Source organism: Acomys minous (assembly GCF_964271855.1).
Source record: "Acomys minous genome assembly, chromosome: 5".
Lineage (NCBI taxonomy): Eukaryota > Metazoa > Chordata > Mammalia > Rodentia > Muridae > Acomys > Acomys minous.
Genome location: NC_140494.1, coordinates 15,580,093 through 15,598,814, shown reverse-complemented (window position 1 = coordinate 15,598,814; position 18,722 = coordinate 15,580,093). Strand labels below are relative to the sequence as shown.

Sequence of the window (18,722 nt, the reverse complement as noted above, 5' to 3'; positions counted from 1 at the left end):
TTTTTAAAAAAAAATCAATTTAGAGTCATAAAGGTTCAGTTGTTAGCCCACCCAGAGGCACTGAGTTAGGCAGTTAGAACGGGTGTTGAGAGCACCATCTACCTAGTGTGTCCTTACAAAGGAATACCTATCCCTGGATCTCAAAGGGCTTGACTTGTCCAAAAGAGGCAAGACTGAGTGCTCAGGGAAACAAAGTCAGCCTGCAATTTGTATGCATCGTTGGTTGTATCTGTTGAGGCACTACTTGCAAGAATCAAGAGGCAGCATCAGCCTAGGTGCTTGTCAACATATGAATGGATAAAGGAAAGGTGGTAGACACGGACAATGGAGCAATGGAGCACCCTGCAGAAGAATGAAGTCAAGTCATTTGCAGAAAAACCAATGAAACCATAGGGCACCATGTTTAGCAAAATAACCCAGACAGAAAGCAAGAATTTCATGGTTTTCTTTTCATATATGAAATAGAGAATTAAAAAATAAATAAAAAATCACCAGAAACCCCATCATCATCTGAGCAAGCCATAAAACCCCCGGAGACTTGGGTGATGTATGCTTATAATCCCAATACTTAGGAGGCAAGAGGCAAGGAGATCAGAAATTCAAGGTTATCTTTGGCTACATAGCAACTACACGACTAGCTTAGGCTACATGAAGGCCTGAAATTAAAGTAGTAGAGATACTACTGAAAAAGGGTGCTGAACTAAGGCAGGGGGATAGAGAAGAGAGTGAGAGGGTAGTCAGTAGGTAGATGAGACCAAAGTGTGATATCTTCATGCACGAAAAGTCATGGTGAAATCCATTAACATGTGCAGTAAATATACATCAACTAAAATAAATAAATAAATAAATAAAATAAAACAAAACAAGTCACAAAAGGATGAGAAGAAAAAACAGCATCATATTTATTAGGAACTCTGTTGCATTGGTTTTCTATATATTAGTCAACATAAGATAAAATCTCCTTTCCGAAAAAGGAATAGTGTATTCAGGTTTTCTGGGATGAAACATGAGGGAGTCTTTTACCGAGGGGCTCTGGTGGGTCTAGCCTGATCTCAGTAAGGACTTTGCAGAACCGTCAGCATGAGTCAGCATCTTTCCCTTTCCCACCCAAAGGCTCATCCTGATCTTAACACCTCATAAGAAAGTCCATCCTCTCCCCTGACCACGGAGCAAAGGCTCAAAGCAACCTTCAGCTCATCAGCATGTCACAGACTAGGTCCATGAGGAGCAGTCAGCTACAGGGACATTCTCAAATTCTGCAGAAGTCGGAGGCCACCAGAGATCCTGTCCTCTTTAGTAGCATACCCAGGGACTCCAGGTAAGGTCAGGCTGAGAGCCCTGTGCCTCAGAGCAGAGGCTTCTTGTCCCCCAGCTGCACTGAAGAAGCCAAACCAGATAATTCATCATCCTATGCTGATTGCAACCGAAGCTACAGCTTCCAGCTAAGAGTTGCCAACCCAAAAATACAAACAGAAGGGAGAGAGATCTTCAGCAAGAGACCTAAGGACCAAGTGAAATGAGGGAAGGAGAGCAAAGATGGAACCTTGAGCCAGAGAGAGTTCTATAGCTGTTTCCACAGAGGCAAAGTCACTGCCCTGGCCTGGTGGGGAGCCAGGAAAACCCTGAACCCACGCTGCTCCCAGAAACGCAGAATGACTGCAAGACTCCTCTGGGCATAACAGTGCTCTGACTCTCAGGCCTGCTTCCCCACCTGTCCGCCTGTCTAAAACCCACAGATGAGAACACATGTGGTTTTCCCAGGCATTGCTTCCCCTGGGTGCAGCTCAGTGCCTGGCTCATATGCTCAGTGACTGTGTGAACAAATGACTCAGGTATGAATTCACTGAGCCACTGACATTGGCTTTTGGAGTCATATCTCGAATGCCCTTGGAATGCCATTCCCCGAGCTCCTGGTCCTCTTCTCTGGCCCTCGGTGCTCTTTTTTAAAAATATTTTTTATTAATTTATTCATATTACATCTCAACTGTTATCCCATCCTTTGTATCCTCCCATTCCTCCCCCTCCATTTTCCCCTAACTCTCCTCCCCTATGACTGTGAATGAGGGGGACTTCTTCCCCCTGTATATGCTCATAGGGTATCAAGTCTCTTCTTGGTAGCCTGCTATCCTTTCTCTGAGTACCACCAGGCCTCTCCATCCAGGGGATGTGGTCAAATATGGGGTACCAGAATTTTTAACTCTCAACCCAATCATAAAAAGATCTACTGCACAGATTAAAAGAGAGTCTGAGTACTGACCAAATCTGTTAGCCATCACATTCATGCAATTTAAAATGTGATGCTCATTCTGGAAGTATTCAGTGAACCCCATTGTTCCAGCCAGCCATAAAAGTGACATAATCTCCAAGGTAGCTAAAAGGAACAAATCTACATCCAAGGATTTGAGTCTCTGAGTTTGGTGTTTGCATAATTGAAAGAGAAGTAATGACAGAGGTGTTTTTACTTTTCTCTTTGCTGTGACCAAGCACAAGATGTAGCATCTTAGCAGAGGATTGATTTTTGCTCACACTTCTAGTGATTTGATTCATCATATGGTCTCTTGGCCCCTTGTGCCTGGGCAACACATCATCGTGACAGGGCTGTTCACACCCTGGCTGACAAGCACTCAGAGAACACCAATGCTCAGCTCGCTTCCTCCTTTGCCCCTTTGGTTCACCTTAGGCCACAGAATGGTGCCACCCACCTTTGCAGGTGATCTCGCCCTCACGAGCATGCCCTCGGGTGTGCCTCACCAGTCTCCTAAGGGATTGCAAACTGAGTCAAACTGACAGGCAAGATTAACAACCACAAAACACAGTTTACAAAACTGAAATCTTGACAGTTATAATTTTGCAGTCGATAACGTGGTGGTATAGATGGATGCTAACGATTGTTTGCTCCCAAACCAAAGTGGGGGGCTCGTTGAATGTAAATAACATCTCATTCCCTCAAGAAAATTAGGTCAGTCATGGACTGTGGCATTGAAGAGACCAGAGAAGGGGATGGGGAGAAAGGTTTTTAACAAAAGAGCCTTGGGTATAACAGGTACATAAGCTAGTTCTGCAAAACCAGCCATACCATTAAGCCATCTGCTTTATGAAAAAGATGCACTAACAAAGAAGAAGCATTTGTTGTACTCTATAATAGGTAGGCTTTGGGTACAGGGAATTAACACCCAGGTGAACATCCCTGTCTGCGGACTCTGATTCTTCCTGGGTTCTGAGTTCTGAGTCCTGATCACTTCCTTTGGGGGGCCACAGTCTTGGCAGCCAGCTGACAAATGAGACAGCAAGTGGGAAATAGGAAAAGCCCTGAATTGACATATTTCCTCCTCCTATACTTCTGTATTGGCCTTGATTTTTTTTTTTTGAAAACAGGTTTCTCTGTGTAGCCTTTGCTGTCCTAGACTCACCTAGTAGACCAGGCTGGCCTCAAACTTACAGAGATCCACCTGCCTCTGCCTCCCAAGTGCTGGGACTAAAGGCATGCACTACCGTGTCTGGCTCTGAGTTAATTTTTAAGGTGCAGAAAAATATGTAAAAGCCCGATCATCCTAACTACTTATTTCAGTCCAAGAAAGTGGGACAATGTCATGCCAAATCATAGTTCTAACATTCTAGAACCCATCACCCATCACATGGGTACCTGAACAGTAAGTCAAGAGCATCAAAAGATGATGATAGAGTCACAGAGACACAAACCCCAGCTCTGTATCGATGAGACAAAAAACTTCAGGAGCTAGGGTTTCAATTTGAGAGGATAGTTCTGTGTGTAGATAGTGTACAACTGTCCTGGACTCCTAAAACAATGAGAGGTTTTTATAATTATGCCTTAGGTCTGGGAGATGGATCACTCTGAAAAGCAGTTTTCTGAAAGGCCTGAGGGCCTGAGTTTGGTCCCTGGAACCCATGTGAAATAATGGAGTATGGTAGTATGCTTTGATCCCAGTGCTGAGGAGACAGACGGGTTAGACGCTCAGGGTTCACTGGCAAGCCAAGCATCTTGGCAAGTTTCAGGTCCGTAAGAGACATTGTCTCAGCATAGAAAGTGAGCAGTGCCCAAGGCATAACACCTGAGGGGACATCTGGTCTACCCATGCATGCATGCATACACACACACACACACACACACACACACACACACACACACAATGTCTTAACTTCTGATATCTATCTATTTCTTAACAGGAAAATTCAAGCATGAAAATGAAAAGCACAAGGCAATTTAACCTCAAAGTCACTTACTCTTAAGGACAAAACCCCTGAGATACAAGATAAAATGCTACAATAATCAGCCTGTTCTGATTCAAGGGCCTGTACCTTTGCAAGACCATACAGTGTTAGATCAGGCAATCCATACACTGTCCTTTTTAGAGAAAATTAATAGAGCTGTATGCTGTCTTTGGTAAAAACAACATCTAAAGAATCCTAGAAATGAGACGCACTCATTGGAAAACCAATATGCAGACTTCTGCAGAACTAAACATTTGTAAAAACGAGATTCCACTTCCTGTTGTTGATGTGTCTACTTTGTGCGCAAGCCGTGAGTGAAAGCACAGTAGAGATCCATACGTGGACCCTGTGAGCATTTGGGTTGTAGGTCTACTTTCTTTCCTTCTGCTATTTCTCATTAAATATCTTAACATAAATTTCAACTTCTAATTATCCTAGGAGCAGTTTACTTGCAAATGATTGCCAAGACAGTCATTAGTACCTGTATCTGATTTCAAACTCATGTTACATTCTCCATTTCTCTTATTGGTTCAACCCCGCAACACCCACCCATGCCCCTGAATCAAGAGGACTCCGAGGAGAGGGTGATTATGCAAAGTTTATTTTAAAATCAAAAGTCAAAGGAGACCTCCTACAGCTTTTGTTTGGTTAAAACAAAGCTCCGAACCCCATTCCTGATTAGGAATTTGTAAGTGCAAAATGCCAACATCCTGTGTTGGGATCATAATGTCCACTTTGCATTTTCAGAAATGTGCATCTCCAACATGGAAACTTAATTATTCCCCTACCTAGAGCCATCCTAGGCTTCCTCACCTCAGCCCCTGCTGCTTTTGTCATGGGTGCCTCCCTCTCCTCCTCTCCAAACTTTTCTCCCTTTCCTTTCCTTACTCAACTTACACCAGCCCTGGCTTTCTTCTTCTGCATTTGATGCTATTGACCACCTCCTGACATTATCACAGCCCCGCCCCCCTTTGTTTTTCCTCAGAGCTCTTCTCCCTGTTGTCTTCCTACCCTTGGTTATCCCGCCTTAGGGGTTTTATGGACTGCTCTTTTTCCCACTCAGTACCTGGAGATTCGATCTCCAACCCCATGTCCCCCACTGTAATGGACTCCTTCGGGGGGTTCTTCTTTGATCGTATTTGCAGTACAGTTAGAGAGGCATTGTTCTGCACGTGGTATATAAGAAACCTACCCTGTGGTACCCATGTGACCCCACAGTCAGTGTAGCAGTCATTTTTGCCACTGCTGTGATCAAAACGCCTTACAGAGCAACTTAAAGGGGAAAAGGGTTTATTTGAGTGCAGTCTCAGAGGGGTTTCAGCTTGTCACAGCTGGGGAGGCAAAGTACCAGGAGAAGCTGTGTCAGGAGTGGTCTTAGGAGTACTCAGAAACTGTCAGAAAGTACACAATACAGGTTTGAACCAAATAGGGAAGAGGGAGGGAGGGTGGGATTGGGGAGGGGGTAGGCTATGATCGGTATGTAATTAATTAATTAATTTAAGAAGAAGAAGCTGTATAACATTCAAAGTACATCACTAGCGACCTCTGCCCAACCAGGTCCCACTATCTAAAGACTCTGCAGCCTCCCCAAACAGCACCGCCTGCTGGAGATCAAGTGAAAACTGGGATCCAATGAGAAGATATTTGATATTTCCTCCTCATGAACACTTTCCACCTTGTGTGTCTCATATTTTAAAAAAGGATCCCTCATAAGATGGGTAAATGACTGGTTTCACAGCAGCCTAATGCATGGAGCTTGTACGAGAGCCAGCTCTATGATCAGGAAGTGATTTGGACAGAAGAAGATAAAGGGTGGTGAAGTAACTGCTTGTCAGTGAGTCGTTAATGTTGAGTCTTGGAGGTGACCTGGACTCAAAGGCTTCTGCTGCACAGCCTTCTGGGATTTCCCGGTGCCTCCGTCATCTCGGAGAAACATCTTCCCAAATCCTGAGAAAATGAAAGGGCACTCGCTGGCTGCTTCAAAAAGACAGAGCCCTTAGAGAGGCGCGTGTATTTAATTGTATCTTGTGATCCACTTTTACCTTTCTCCGAACAGGAAATTCAGTGCCTCACCATTGCTAACTGTTCTTTGTGTCAGTTACCTCAATGAATTTGTCCTTTCCATAAATTCAATGGAGTCAATTAGATTTGCAGGCAAGGTAATGTCTTCTGAGGAAAGGAAGTGACTTCGATGGTTGATTCTTTTCTGCTGTCCAAGACACTCAGGCTCTGCCTCTGCCTTCGCATTTTGCAGAACTGTACAAACATTGAGTGCTTGCAAATCTCTTGTGCAGTGGGACGGCTTGGAGGAGGAGAGAGCGCAGTCCTGAAGGTCAGATCGAGACTGTGGGCCCACACATTCCTTCAGGTAACAATGTCACTGGCTGGTAGTTTACTCATCACTCACCCAGAACCTCCTCCCAAGAGCTCAGTACCACGCCCCTTTGGAAGAATTTCTCAGTTGCATGTGTGTGTGTGTGTGACTGTGTTACTCATGTTGTGTATGTGTGTGCACATCCTAGTCAGAGGCCAGAGGTCAATGCTGGATGCCTTCTTCCATCATCTTTCCCCTTACTTCCTGAGACAGGCTGTCACTGATTCCTAGAGCTCACTGACACACTAAGCTGGCTGACCACCTCTCCTACCAGCTCTGGCATGGCAGACATGGCCAATACACATGGCCTTTAATGTGACTGCTGGGGACCCAAGCTCAGGTTCTGATGCCTGTGCAGCGAGCGGGCTATGGATATGGCATCGCCCGGCCCTTAGTCTTCATTTTTTAAATTTTGAATTCTTTTAAGTTTTAAATTAAAAGATTTTAATTTTTAAATTCCAAGGATGTAAATATTTTAAAGGAAATTTCTTTGGAAGAGATGAGCTAAGATCAACTGGGGAAGGCATTCAACCTGAACTTGTTTGTGTAAACACAGACACACACACACACACACACACACACACACACACACACACACCACTCTCTCCCCACCTCAAAGCTTAATGAACTTCCCTGTCTCACAAATAAGCAAAGCAGGAAGCAATATTCAAGTTCAAAAGGTCCAATCTCTGCTGAGATGTTTGCCAGGCTGAAGCCTGTGTTGTACTGTTGCCATCTAAGAGGACAATCTTCCGATTTTACTTCCTGGTCACCTCTCCCAACAAGGGGGGAAAAAAGGCAAACTATCCTGAGTCCCTAAGAGTCAGGGGACAGACTTAGCTCACTGCTGATGGCCGGGCTAGGGAGAGAGTAGGACCAATGCAGAGATACAACCATGAGTTCAGAAGGCTGAACAAACAGAACCAAATAGAAAGCAATAGTAAGGTTATTCTATAAAGCGCCTTGTGTGCTTGTGCACCTGTGTGTGCACCTTAAAGCTGAGGTCATTTGTCTTCTCCAGTTGAGCTCCTCTTTATTTGTTGAGATGAGACCTGTTGCTGAACCAGAGCGCTTGAATTCCAGCCAAGTCTAGCCATTCAGCTGGCTCCTGGGACCCTTGTCCTCTCAAGTGCTAGAGTTACAGGTGGCCAGCACATCTGCCTGGCTCTTATGTGCAGAGGGAACGTGGTCTCTCATGCTTGCAAGGCAAGCACTTTATCCACTGAGCCATCTTCCCAGCAGGATTTAAGTCTCCTTACACCAAGAAAATGAAATTCAATTAAATGATACTGCTGTTTCTATGTTAAGACCTTATTGTTTGGGAAAGTTGTAAATTAGTCTAATCTTGCTCATATTTTACCTCCTAAACTAGACAGATTTGTCTGCCTCGTGTGACATAGAAAATCCTTTTGTCTACCTATTAGTACAGGATTTGGGGTCTCTAGATCTTCATCTTTTCTATTATTGGAAATACTTCAATAATCCCACTAATCTACTGTAATTTTTCTTATAAAACAAATAGACAAGAGGAAGAAAATTGGTTTTCCCTCACCCCCACTTTCAATACACCCTATTTAACCCTCGAAGCTTTGTAAGGTCATTACAATTATAAACAGTACATTATAGATGAACCACTGGGCGCTTCAGCTGTGTAGGGTTAAAGCCAGCATTCTTTACCACTGCCCAGCCATACAGAGGCAAAGGCAGGAAGATGCTGTTCTGGAGCCAAAAATGAGTGAGAGAACAGCCTGAGCCACATCATGAAGACCCTGTGTCCAAAAACAAAACAAAACAAAACAAAACAAAAACAAAAACAAAAACAAAAAAACCAACCCTGTTTTTTAAATCCTATTTTAAATAAAAATCAAAGCCTAAAGGTATATAGCTCAGTGATAGAGCACTTGTCTACTATGTACAAGGGTGTAGGTTCAAAATCCAGCAAAATACACACACACACACACACACACACACACACACACACACACACACACACCATCAGAAGTCCTAAGCCAATATAGTAGAAACATGGATCCTCCCAGGGTGCTAAAAACTAAGTTATCCTCTACCGTCCCTTTATTCTTGGCCTCTGTTAGTTTGTGAGCGTCACTCTAGCCTGGGTTGCTATGTCCCCTTATTGACACCTCGTGTCTTCTTTCTCTGTCTTTTTGTGAACGATACAGTAGTACATATAAGGGTGTGTCTGTGTACATGCATGCGTGTGTGCATGTGTGTGCACATGCACATGCAGGCCAGAGGGAGGTGTCAGGTGCCCTTTGAGATAGGGTCCTCCGGCTGAACCCATCACTCACCAGTGGGCTCAGAGGATCTGCCTGCCTCTACTCCCATCTCACTCCATAGTGCTGGGATCACAGGCACGCACAACCACACCCACCTTTTTAACATAGATGCTGGGGATCTGAGCTCAAGTCCTCATGTTCACAGGGCAAGCATTGCGGCAGCTGAACCATCTCCCCAGCCCTCTTCTCTGTCCCTTCAGGGACATTATTCTTGGATTTATAGTCCACCTAAATTGTATAATGTCATCTCAAACTTGACCTTGAGTCCACAGAAATCTTTATTCCCAGTAAAGTCATGTTATGAGAGTCCATGGGTGTGGGGGGAGGGGAGGGAACTCAGTGTACCACCACCAACAGTGTCACACCCCCTGGCCACCTTTCTATTCTGCTCTGCTACTGTGTGATAATCTAGTTGATATGCTTCTTAAAATACTTTGCTAAATGCTGGGCATGGTGGCACATGCCTTTAATCCCAGCACTCTGGGGGCAGAGGCAGGCAGATTTCTGGGAGTTCAAGGCCAGCTTGGTCTACAAAGAGAGTTTCAGGACATTCAGGGCTATTACATGGAGAAACCCTATCTCAAAAAACAAACAAACAAACAACAACAAAACAAAAACAAAACACCAAAACCCAAAAAAGACTTCAGTAATCTTAATGTCTGAGAGAATTAACTAATTGCAGTTTAAGATATATTAAAATATATATATTTTCTCTCTGTTCACTCTACACCTTTCCCATAAACTCTTAGATACATCATTACAAATCTTGGGTAAGAGTTCTAATTAGAAGCAAGCCAATGTATATTCCTTTTGCATTCTTGGTAAACATTGGGCAAAGTATGTATGAGAACACGTGATCAAACATGTCTATGGATTTCATGGAGAGACTCGTGACTGCAAGCTGCCTATGAGCCAAATGCTGTATAAAAAAAAATTCACACGTTAAAAAACAAGTTTTAGGGTTGATGTCCCTGATTTAAACTACAATCTGTGCTTACCGTCTTGATAACTATGGGGTCAGGAGGCCCAAACTCAGTTCCATTTTTAACTAGCTGTATTCAACCAAGCTTTCATGGGTCTGAATTCCCTCCTGAGTAAGATGAAAGGTTTGGACAAAAATCTTCTTTTTTTTTCCCTGAAAATTCAGTGATGTATGGGCAGCTCATGTGGAACCTCTCCTAATAAGTTATTTATGATGTTTATTCTACTTAGCTGAAGTCAGCAGTAACTCCGTGTGCTTTATTAATGGCCTCCTTTTGTGTTGTGTTGACACTTCAGTTGACTCAGAACAGACTATGTCAAAATGGCTCTTTCTAAACATTAAGGAACATCCAAGCAGCCCTTCCAGAGAGGTCTGCCTGTCCGCAAAGAGCCAGGCTCCTGTTGAATGATGACCATGCAGCTAGGCACCAGGATCGATGCTCCTGTGTGAATTACTTAATCCTTAAAGCAAACTGTGGGATACATACGGTTATTATCAACTGCCGTTTACAGGGGAGCAAACAGAGACACAGAGGTTAAGTGGCCTTCCCAGGTCACATAGCTGGTAAGGGGAGGAGTCTGGGAGCTCTAGTCCTGTGTGCATCCCTAGGTTAGAGATGCAGAAGAGATTGCCAGAGATCACCACGTGATGCCCCCCCTTCCCCCCCCCCCCCCCCCCCCCCGCTAGAGACCTCACTTCATAGTCACACGGTACAGACTGCTTATCTGTTACCTTGATAGTTCAGGTACTCTATGGTAAGCACAATACAGAGATTCTTTTTCTAAAACATGCAGGGCTTTACTACTGTGTTAGAGGAGCTATATATTGCATAACATATGATTTCAGAATCCAGGAAGGAAGGCATTGGTTAGTTTGAGATGAGAGCTCATAGCCCAGTCCAGCCTCCAGCTTACTATCCTCTGGCCTCTCCCTTCTGAGAGCTGGGATTACAGGCATGCACCCACATCTAGGATAAACAAAGATAATTCTTTGGTTGTACTGCTTAACAAAGTAGTAATAGTAATAAAGTTTAAATTCAGGACTGCCTAGTGTTTTGTTGGTTTTCATTTCCTCCTCCAAAACAGACTATGAGGGCCCCACATGACATCAGTCAGACCTCCTTTGAGGCAGGTAACTCTGGTCAAAGGCAGAGTCATATGTTTTCTGTTGCCTTAAGGACATACAGACACATTCCTTTCTATTTTATAGTTGAAATGCACAAGGAAGCAAGCACTTACAACAAAGGACTTTGCAAAATATTCTGTGCATGTACAGCTTATCTCAGAGAATGCCACACACCGATCTTTGCATAATTAACTCAGCCTTTTCATTCCCTTCCTTGTGAGGGTAATTGCAAAAACAAAATTTTACATCAAAATGTCAGATAGTTTCTTGAAAAGTCTTCTAAAAATTTTAAAAACTTTAGATAAGAGAGAAACATGACAGACTCTCAAAAGGCAGTTTCAATAAAAATTTAAAAACTTTACTTTCCCTGTATAATTCAGAAAATGAGACTGTTAAGTCTCTCCATGACAAATCGCCAGGATGGACTTTTATCATTTAATTACTTTTCCAACATGCATACATGAATACTAATTTCTTCAAGGGCTGAGCCACAACAAAAATGAGGCCATTTTAATACTTTCAAATGGCATAAATCTAAAAATTATAATTGCCCTTTTCAAATCCGGTTGCATTTTTTATAGATAGCAGTGGTGTCTCTGGAGTTACAGCTTTCCCAGCTAAGCACACGACATTTGAACTGAAGGGCCAGGCAGATGACTCTGCCACTAGCAAAGCACGGGTCTGCCTGTTTGCTATTAGTTCTTATCTGAGAGTTGGAAGGGAAGTGCCTTGGGAATTCCCAAGCGCATGTGGTCCAAATGAAGAATGTATATTCTTCCTGTCACTCTGAGCATCCTGTCCTCCTGGAACAAGAAAGAAGGGCTTTTCAATGAAGCAGGACCTGCCATTACAGCACTGCAACTGGGGAGGGGAGCGGTGATTTTAAACTGCCTGCTTCTGCTCAATGCTTAGAATTCCGTCCCAGTGTGAGGGCTGTAGAGACAAGACCACAGCTTCCTTCCCCCATTAAGAAGACCAAGTGTAGGAGCTGGGGAGATGACTCAGTGGCTAGGAACACTGGCTGCTCTTGCAGCGGATCTGAATTCAGTTCCCACAAGCCACAGAGTGGCTCACAGCAGTCTATCATTGTAGCCCACAGATTCCAGTGACCTCTCCTGGCCTCTGTACACACTAGACATCTGCTTGTGCATGCATCTGTGCATGCATGTATGCATGTGTGTATAGGCAAACACACATACATGTAAAAAAAAAGCAAATCTTTCAGAAAAGAAGAAGAAGAAGAAGAAGAAGAAGAAGAAGAAGAAGAAGAAGAAGAAGAAGAAGAAGAAGAAGACCGCAGTGTCGAAGGAAGTCACTAGCGCCTGAGGGACTGTTGAACTAACAGCTGGCAGAGGAGTGAGACTAGAACCTACACCAGCACTCTGAATTCCTCAGAAAGAGGGGGTCCCTGTGGGGTGATAGAGTAGTACAAGTCACTGCATGAGCACCTGCATGTGCACCCATACTTGTAGCCAGTGTCCACATTTCCGACCGTCTCTGCTTATTACCCACTTGGAAGCCTGATGCCAAAGAGGAGTGAAGCTCCAGAAACGCCTGTGCCCCATACAAACATGTAGCTAGAAATATACATGTAGATAGTTATAATCTATTTAAATATATGCATGTGCCTTTGTATGTTATATATATGTGTGCGCGCGCGTGTGTGTGTGTGTTGTTTTAAAAGTAGTTTCCTGAAACAATGCACAAAGAACCAATACTTTCTGCTTCCTTTCTCCAGGCTGGAAAGTAGAGGAGCAGGCAGATCTTACAGTTATGCTCTTCTCTCCCTGTGGTGGACATAAAAACTAGTCAGAAAAAGATTCCATTTAGCCTAGTACTAAATGACACCTTATTCCATGACTGTTGCTTAATAGTGAAAGCTTTGCTATTAAAACCTTCACCAAGGGCTGCTCAGAAACCTCGGGAGCTTGGATTCTGGCGACTAGTGAGTATTTGAATAGTAAATGAGTGCATGCTTAAAAATACTTATTGAAGGGCTGGAGAGATGGCTCAGTGGTTAAGAGCACTGGCTGCTCATCCAAAGGCCCTGAGTTCAATTCCCAGCAACCACGAGGTGGCTCACAACCACTCTGACGGAATCTGATGCCCGCTTCGGTCTGGTGCTCTCTTCTGTCACCTGAGCATGCATGCAATAGAGTGCTTATATACATAAATAAATAAATCTTTTTAAAAAATACTCGTTGAGCTGAACATGGAGGTATACATCAAGAATTCCAACACTCAGGCGATAGAGGCAGAGAGATGGCAAGTTCAATACCAGCTTGAGTTACACAGTGAGTTCAAGGCCAGATTGAGCTACATTGAGAGTCCTTTCTCTAATAAAACCACCACCACCACCATCATAATCATCATCATCATCATCATCATCATCATCTTGAGAATGAATTAAGCAGCTCAAAGATGGGAGAAAGCTCCTGACATTGGCAAATGCACTTGGGTGTTTGTGAAACTCAAGCCTTCTCTCCCCATGTATTGCCAACCCTGCAATTTATTAGTGCCATAAGAAAACCATAGTGAGAAAGTCTCTACTAGCTGGCGGGGAAGACAGCTTAGCCAGTAAAGTGTCTGATGCACTAGAACAAGGAGCTAATTTTGTTTACCCCATGACCCAAGTAAAAAGCAGGTGGTGTGCTCAGATAATTCCACCACTGGGATTCAAGTGTCTCCCTGAGGCACACTGGTCAGCCATCCTATCCTCACTGATGAGCCTCAAGTCCCAGGAGACCCTGCCTCAAAAGACAAGGTAGACAGAGCCTGAGAGAAAACAACCAAGGTGGACCTCTGTCTTACACACATGCATGCGCACATGGATGCACACACACACACACACACAGACACACACTACACATTCGAGACAGCCAGTGAATGGCAAACCACAGGTTAATGACATGGCTACAATAGAGGAGCAGTGCATTTCTGAGGACTAATAGCAATCTGGGACAAGATGAAGTTTTTCAGTCCTCAACTGCTATAGTGTGGCAATGTGTTCAGAAGCTTGCTGTGGTTTCCGTTTGCTTCCTTGCTTTGAGACAGTTCCCCCAGTAGTAAGGCAGAGCTCAAATTCCCTGTATAGCAGAGAGAGAGTAACATTATACCTCTGTCTGCACACCTCTGACTCCCAAGTGCTAGGACTACAGTCATGCAATTATAACCCCTCTTTGAGTTCCTGATCTGACTCCCTTCAGTGAGAGACTGTGCCCTAGAAGTGTAAGTTAACTTAACCCTTTCCTCCTTGAGGTCTCTGCCAGCTGTTGTTTTACCACAGCAACAGAGAGAGAGAGAGAGTACTAGCACAGTGCCCAGTGTAACCACTGGACAACCTCACTCTTTTGTTGTAAGAGGCCAGCAAATCAGTCACGTGAAGACCCGAAAGGCCATCACATAACTTGTGCTATCATTTCATGCAGTGGGTTGAAAGAAACTGGTTAGTTTGTGGGTCATTATATTTCTGCGTGGTAGGCCTTCCATTTTGTATAAAAAAGCTGGAGAATCAAGACCAGTCATGCACCACTGAACATCAGTTTATGGCTGATGCCTAGAAGAGACAGGTTTCCAAGAGGCAGACTGTGTCTCACTCAGAACAAGGCAGCATGGTGCCCTTAGGCAATAGAACCTGGAGAGCTGCTGTGGTGTATGTCATGTGTTGTTGTCCAGACATCATTTGTGGACCATGGCTGTAAAATAGGAAAACAACCAAAAAAAAAACCACAACAAAAAACTTTAAAAACTAAATTAAATATAAGGGCTGGAGAGATGGCTCAGAGGTTAAGAGCACTGGCTACTCTTCCAAAGGTCCTGAGTTCAATTCCCAGCAACCACATGGTGGCTCACAACCATCTATAATGTGATCTGATGCCCTCTTCTGTCATGCAGGTATACATGCAGGCAGAGTACTGTATACATAATAATAAATCTTTTTTTAAAAACTTTTTAAAAAATCTTTTTTAAAACTTTTTAAAAAATCTTTTAAAAACTAAATATAAATGCTATGAAATAATATAATACTGCATTTCAAATACAGTTTCATTGCAGACAGATTCAGAATGTTTGACATGGATCCTCAGGAACCCTCAGAGACCCAGAAGATCCCAGTGGTTTGTCATTTAGTGGAAACAACAGTAAAGATTGGAAATAGATGAAAATTCCTGGGGCGGGGTATCTAACTATGGGGAACAGTGGGGAGGGGGGGACAAAAGGAGAAGTGTGGTTGATATCCCCAGCCAGACTCCATGGGAGAAAAGGGATTTCCCACTTGCCGTCCAGTATGAACAGCAGACAGCTTCTTGGTTAGGGCTGGGACTCTGTGTCCACTTGTCCCCCTCAGTGCTGGGATCCTATGTAGCTTATACCTGAGCAAGTCTTGTGCCCTCGTCTCTGTGCGTTCATACATGCATAAGTCCCATTGTGTCTAGAAGACACTGTCAAACCCTGCCTCAAATGCATTGAGAACCCCCTGTTCCTGAATGCAGAAGCAGCAAGGAAAGAGCTTCCAGCTAGAATCAGTGCAGAGATGCAAGTCTTGCTAAATTTGTTTGCTGAAGGATACGGCTTCCAGCACAGAAATTCAATTTTCTACCATTTTTAATTGAACTTGGAGATTACTGAAATCATTTTGAGGTTTTTTTTTTTTTGACACTTTCTTTTCTTTTTTTATCCACACTCATTATATAGCCTGGAATGATTTCTAATCTTCAGCAACCTTCTGTCTCATTTTCTCATCTGTTGAGATTATAGGTATGAGCCAACATAGCCAGCTAGAACTATTGCCTGTGGGTTTCTTCTTCTTCTTCTTCTTCTTCTTCTTCTTCTTCTTCTTCTTCTTCTTCTTCTTCTTCTTCTTCTTCTTCTTTTTCTTCTTGTTTTGGTTTTGGTTTTCCAGTGGCAAGGATTGAACCCAGAGCTTTATGCATGTGAGGCAAGTGTCCCACCACAGAACTTAGCCCCAAAAGCTCTTTGAATATGCCTTCCAAATTCTGTTCTGTTTTGTTCTGAGAAAACAGCCTAGGTTGGTACCCTAGCCTCAAACTCTTAAGTAGCCCAAGCTGGTCTTGAATTCCTAACCCTCCTGCTTCCCAGAGCTGGGATCACAGGCATGTGCCACCGCCCCACCGCCCCAGCTCTGAAAGCTTTTTCACTGAAGGTCGTCCTGGTTGGATGTTTGCCAACCTCAAAACTGCTAGAATTATCTAGGAAAAGGAATCTCAATTGAGAAAGTGCTTCCATCAGCTTGCCTATAGGTAAGCCTGTGGAGGCCTTTTCTTAAGTAATAATTACTGTGTGTGGGCACAGATTACTGTGCATGGGTGCTTCTCTGACCAAGTAGTCCCTAAGAAAGTAAGCTGAGCAAGGCGAGGCTGGTAAGCAGTGCTCCTCTATAGCTTTTGCTTCGGTTCCTGCTTCCGGGGTCCTGCCTTGAGTTCCTGTCCTGACTTCACTCCATCATGGAGTGTGACCTTTGAGTTACAAGATGAAATGAGCCCTTTCCTTCCTGGATTGTTTTGGCATATGGTATGTTATTGTGGCAATAGCAACCCAAATTGAAACAAAGGTTTAGGGGCACAGCACCACTGAGTATGGGGTTACAATTCTTACCCATAGGATCTTATTACCAGCCTCTCTGTGTGTGGCTCATGCCAATGGCTGAATTAATAGGATTGGTACCAGTTTGGGGCTAGCCTAGGCTACAGCGAGAGTTCCAGGTGAGCTCTAGCTGTAGACTGAAATTTGGTCTCAAACCAAACCAAAATCATAGAATTTCATTGCTAGAGTGCTGTTTCTGTGAGTAGACTTAATTGAAATCATCAAATACTAGCAAATATTTCCATATTTTATAAACAGTTCAACACATAAATAGAAATCCAACTTTTAGTTAAAATAGAAATGGCAGCTGAATAGGTCATTAAACAATGACACCCTGAACATACCTTTTTTTTTTTTTTTTTAATGAAGAGTTGTTTATCCCTGGACAACTAAAAAGAAAAGGCAAAGACAGAATTACTTTAGATATTTAAAAGTTACATTTCATGGCCTGTGCTTATCATATACAAAAAAGCAGGGTTTCCTAGGGTCAGAAAAATCAGTCGTATGAAAAACCGTAAAAAGATCTGAACAAAATATTTACAATCCAAATTGTTGGATTGGTTCCAAAAGGCCCAACACTTGTAGGAATATGCTGCTAACTATTGGATGCCCTGAAGCACTGATATCTGGGAGGAGTCAAAGGCCTGTGTGATAGAGCATCTGCCATTTTCCACAGCATGAATGTTCCTACCATGGTGAGTTTTAGTGTGCCTGTACTACGTTAGGAAATACAGACTCTGGGAAGAGATGCCCAACTGCACATCTTTGCATGTTGTTTTCCTTTATAGAGAACATAGGCATAAGCAATATTAGAGAAAATTGTTAATAATAAAACATAACTAAGCAGAATTGAGTGTTGACTCAATTGAGTTTATAAGCATAAATTAATATATAATTTAATTTTAATAACATTTTATTTACTTTGATTTTTTGCACATGTATACAATTTACCATGATCATATCTACCCCCCACTCTCCCTCCAACTCCCCGGAAATTTTCCCAACATAGCCCCTCCCACCTCATGTCTTATTTACTTGTTTATTATGCTGTGATTTAACAAGTGACATCAAGGTTTCTAAAATATTGACCACTAGCTCTCGGGAACATCCCAGTCCCCACAACTGGAACATCTAGCAAGGAGAAGGTAGAGACTGTGCTAAACACCTTCCAGTACACAGGACGGACTCCAGGTCCCAACAGCTACAGTGGCCCAGGCTGAGGCTCTGCTCTGGGTCTTCCTTTGAAAGTTGTCACCAGGGTCTCCTCTAAAACACTTTTCTCTTTCAAATATCCTTTCTCTCTCTCTCTCTCTCTCTCTCTCTCTCTCTCTCTCTCTCTCTCTGTGTGTGTGTGTGTGTGTGTGTGTATAAAATAAAGTATAGGATGGATATTGGAGGAAAGATAAATGTAGAGAGAGATGTTTGAAAGAAATGGATAAACGATAGTTGGACGGTTGCCAGAATGGGCAGATGATGGATGGATGGATGGATGGATGGATGGATGGATGGATGGATGGATAACATAAGCTGCAGTGGACATAGAAAATAACTGAGTGTATAGCCATAGAACATTTCAGAGTTTTCAAGGACATACATTTAAGTAAACATTTTTACTTTCAGAGAAAGAATGACCCTTATGCTCTTGCATCCCTGGTGTCCTTTGAAGTGAAAAGGATGCCTTATAAAGACCAGCCAGCAAAGCTTCCAGCCGGCAGCACAGTGGTGAGTATCTCTTTAAGAATCACAGCTACAAATAATATAATTAAAGTTATTTCTAAAGCACTGTCCTGCTTGGGTTCAGTTTAACATTTACATGGATTAGAGAATATTGCTCTTCTTTATCCCACTATTCCCCCCTTTCTTTCTAGAAATTTCCCAGTGCCTTTTCATCCAGTTAGGAAATTGTCATATAAATTTCTACATCAAAAACCTGCTGTGGTGGTGTATGCCTTTAATCCCAGCACTTGGGAGGTAGAGGCAGGTGGATCGCTGTGAGTTCTAGGCCAACCTGGTCTACAAAGTGAGTCCAAGACAGCTAAGACTACACAGAGAAACCCTGTCTCAAAAACAAAAACAAAACAAAAATTACGGGTGCCGGACTCACACTATGCAG

General features: G+C 43.2%; 1 protein-coding gene across 1 annotated transcript in view; it reads left to right on the top strand.

The window, feature by feature from the left end:
* ITGA8 (integrin subunit alpha 8) overlaps positions 1-18,722 on the top strand; it is a 175,697-nt gene that overhangs the window by 146,329 nt on the left and 10,646 nt on the right. The window contains 2 exon segments of the mRNA XM_084781250.1: positions 6,485-6,598; positions 18,230-18,331. Coding sequence (XP_084637376.1) covers positions 6,485-6,598; positions 18,230-18,331 — 216 coding nt within the window.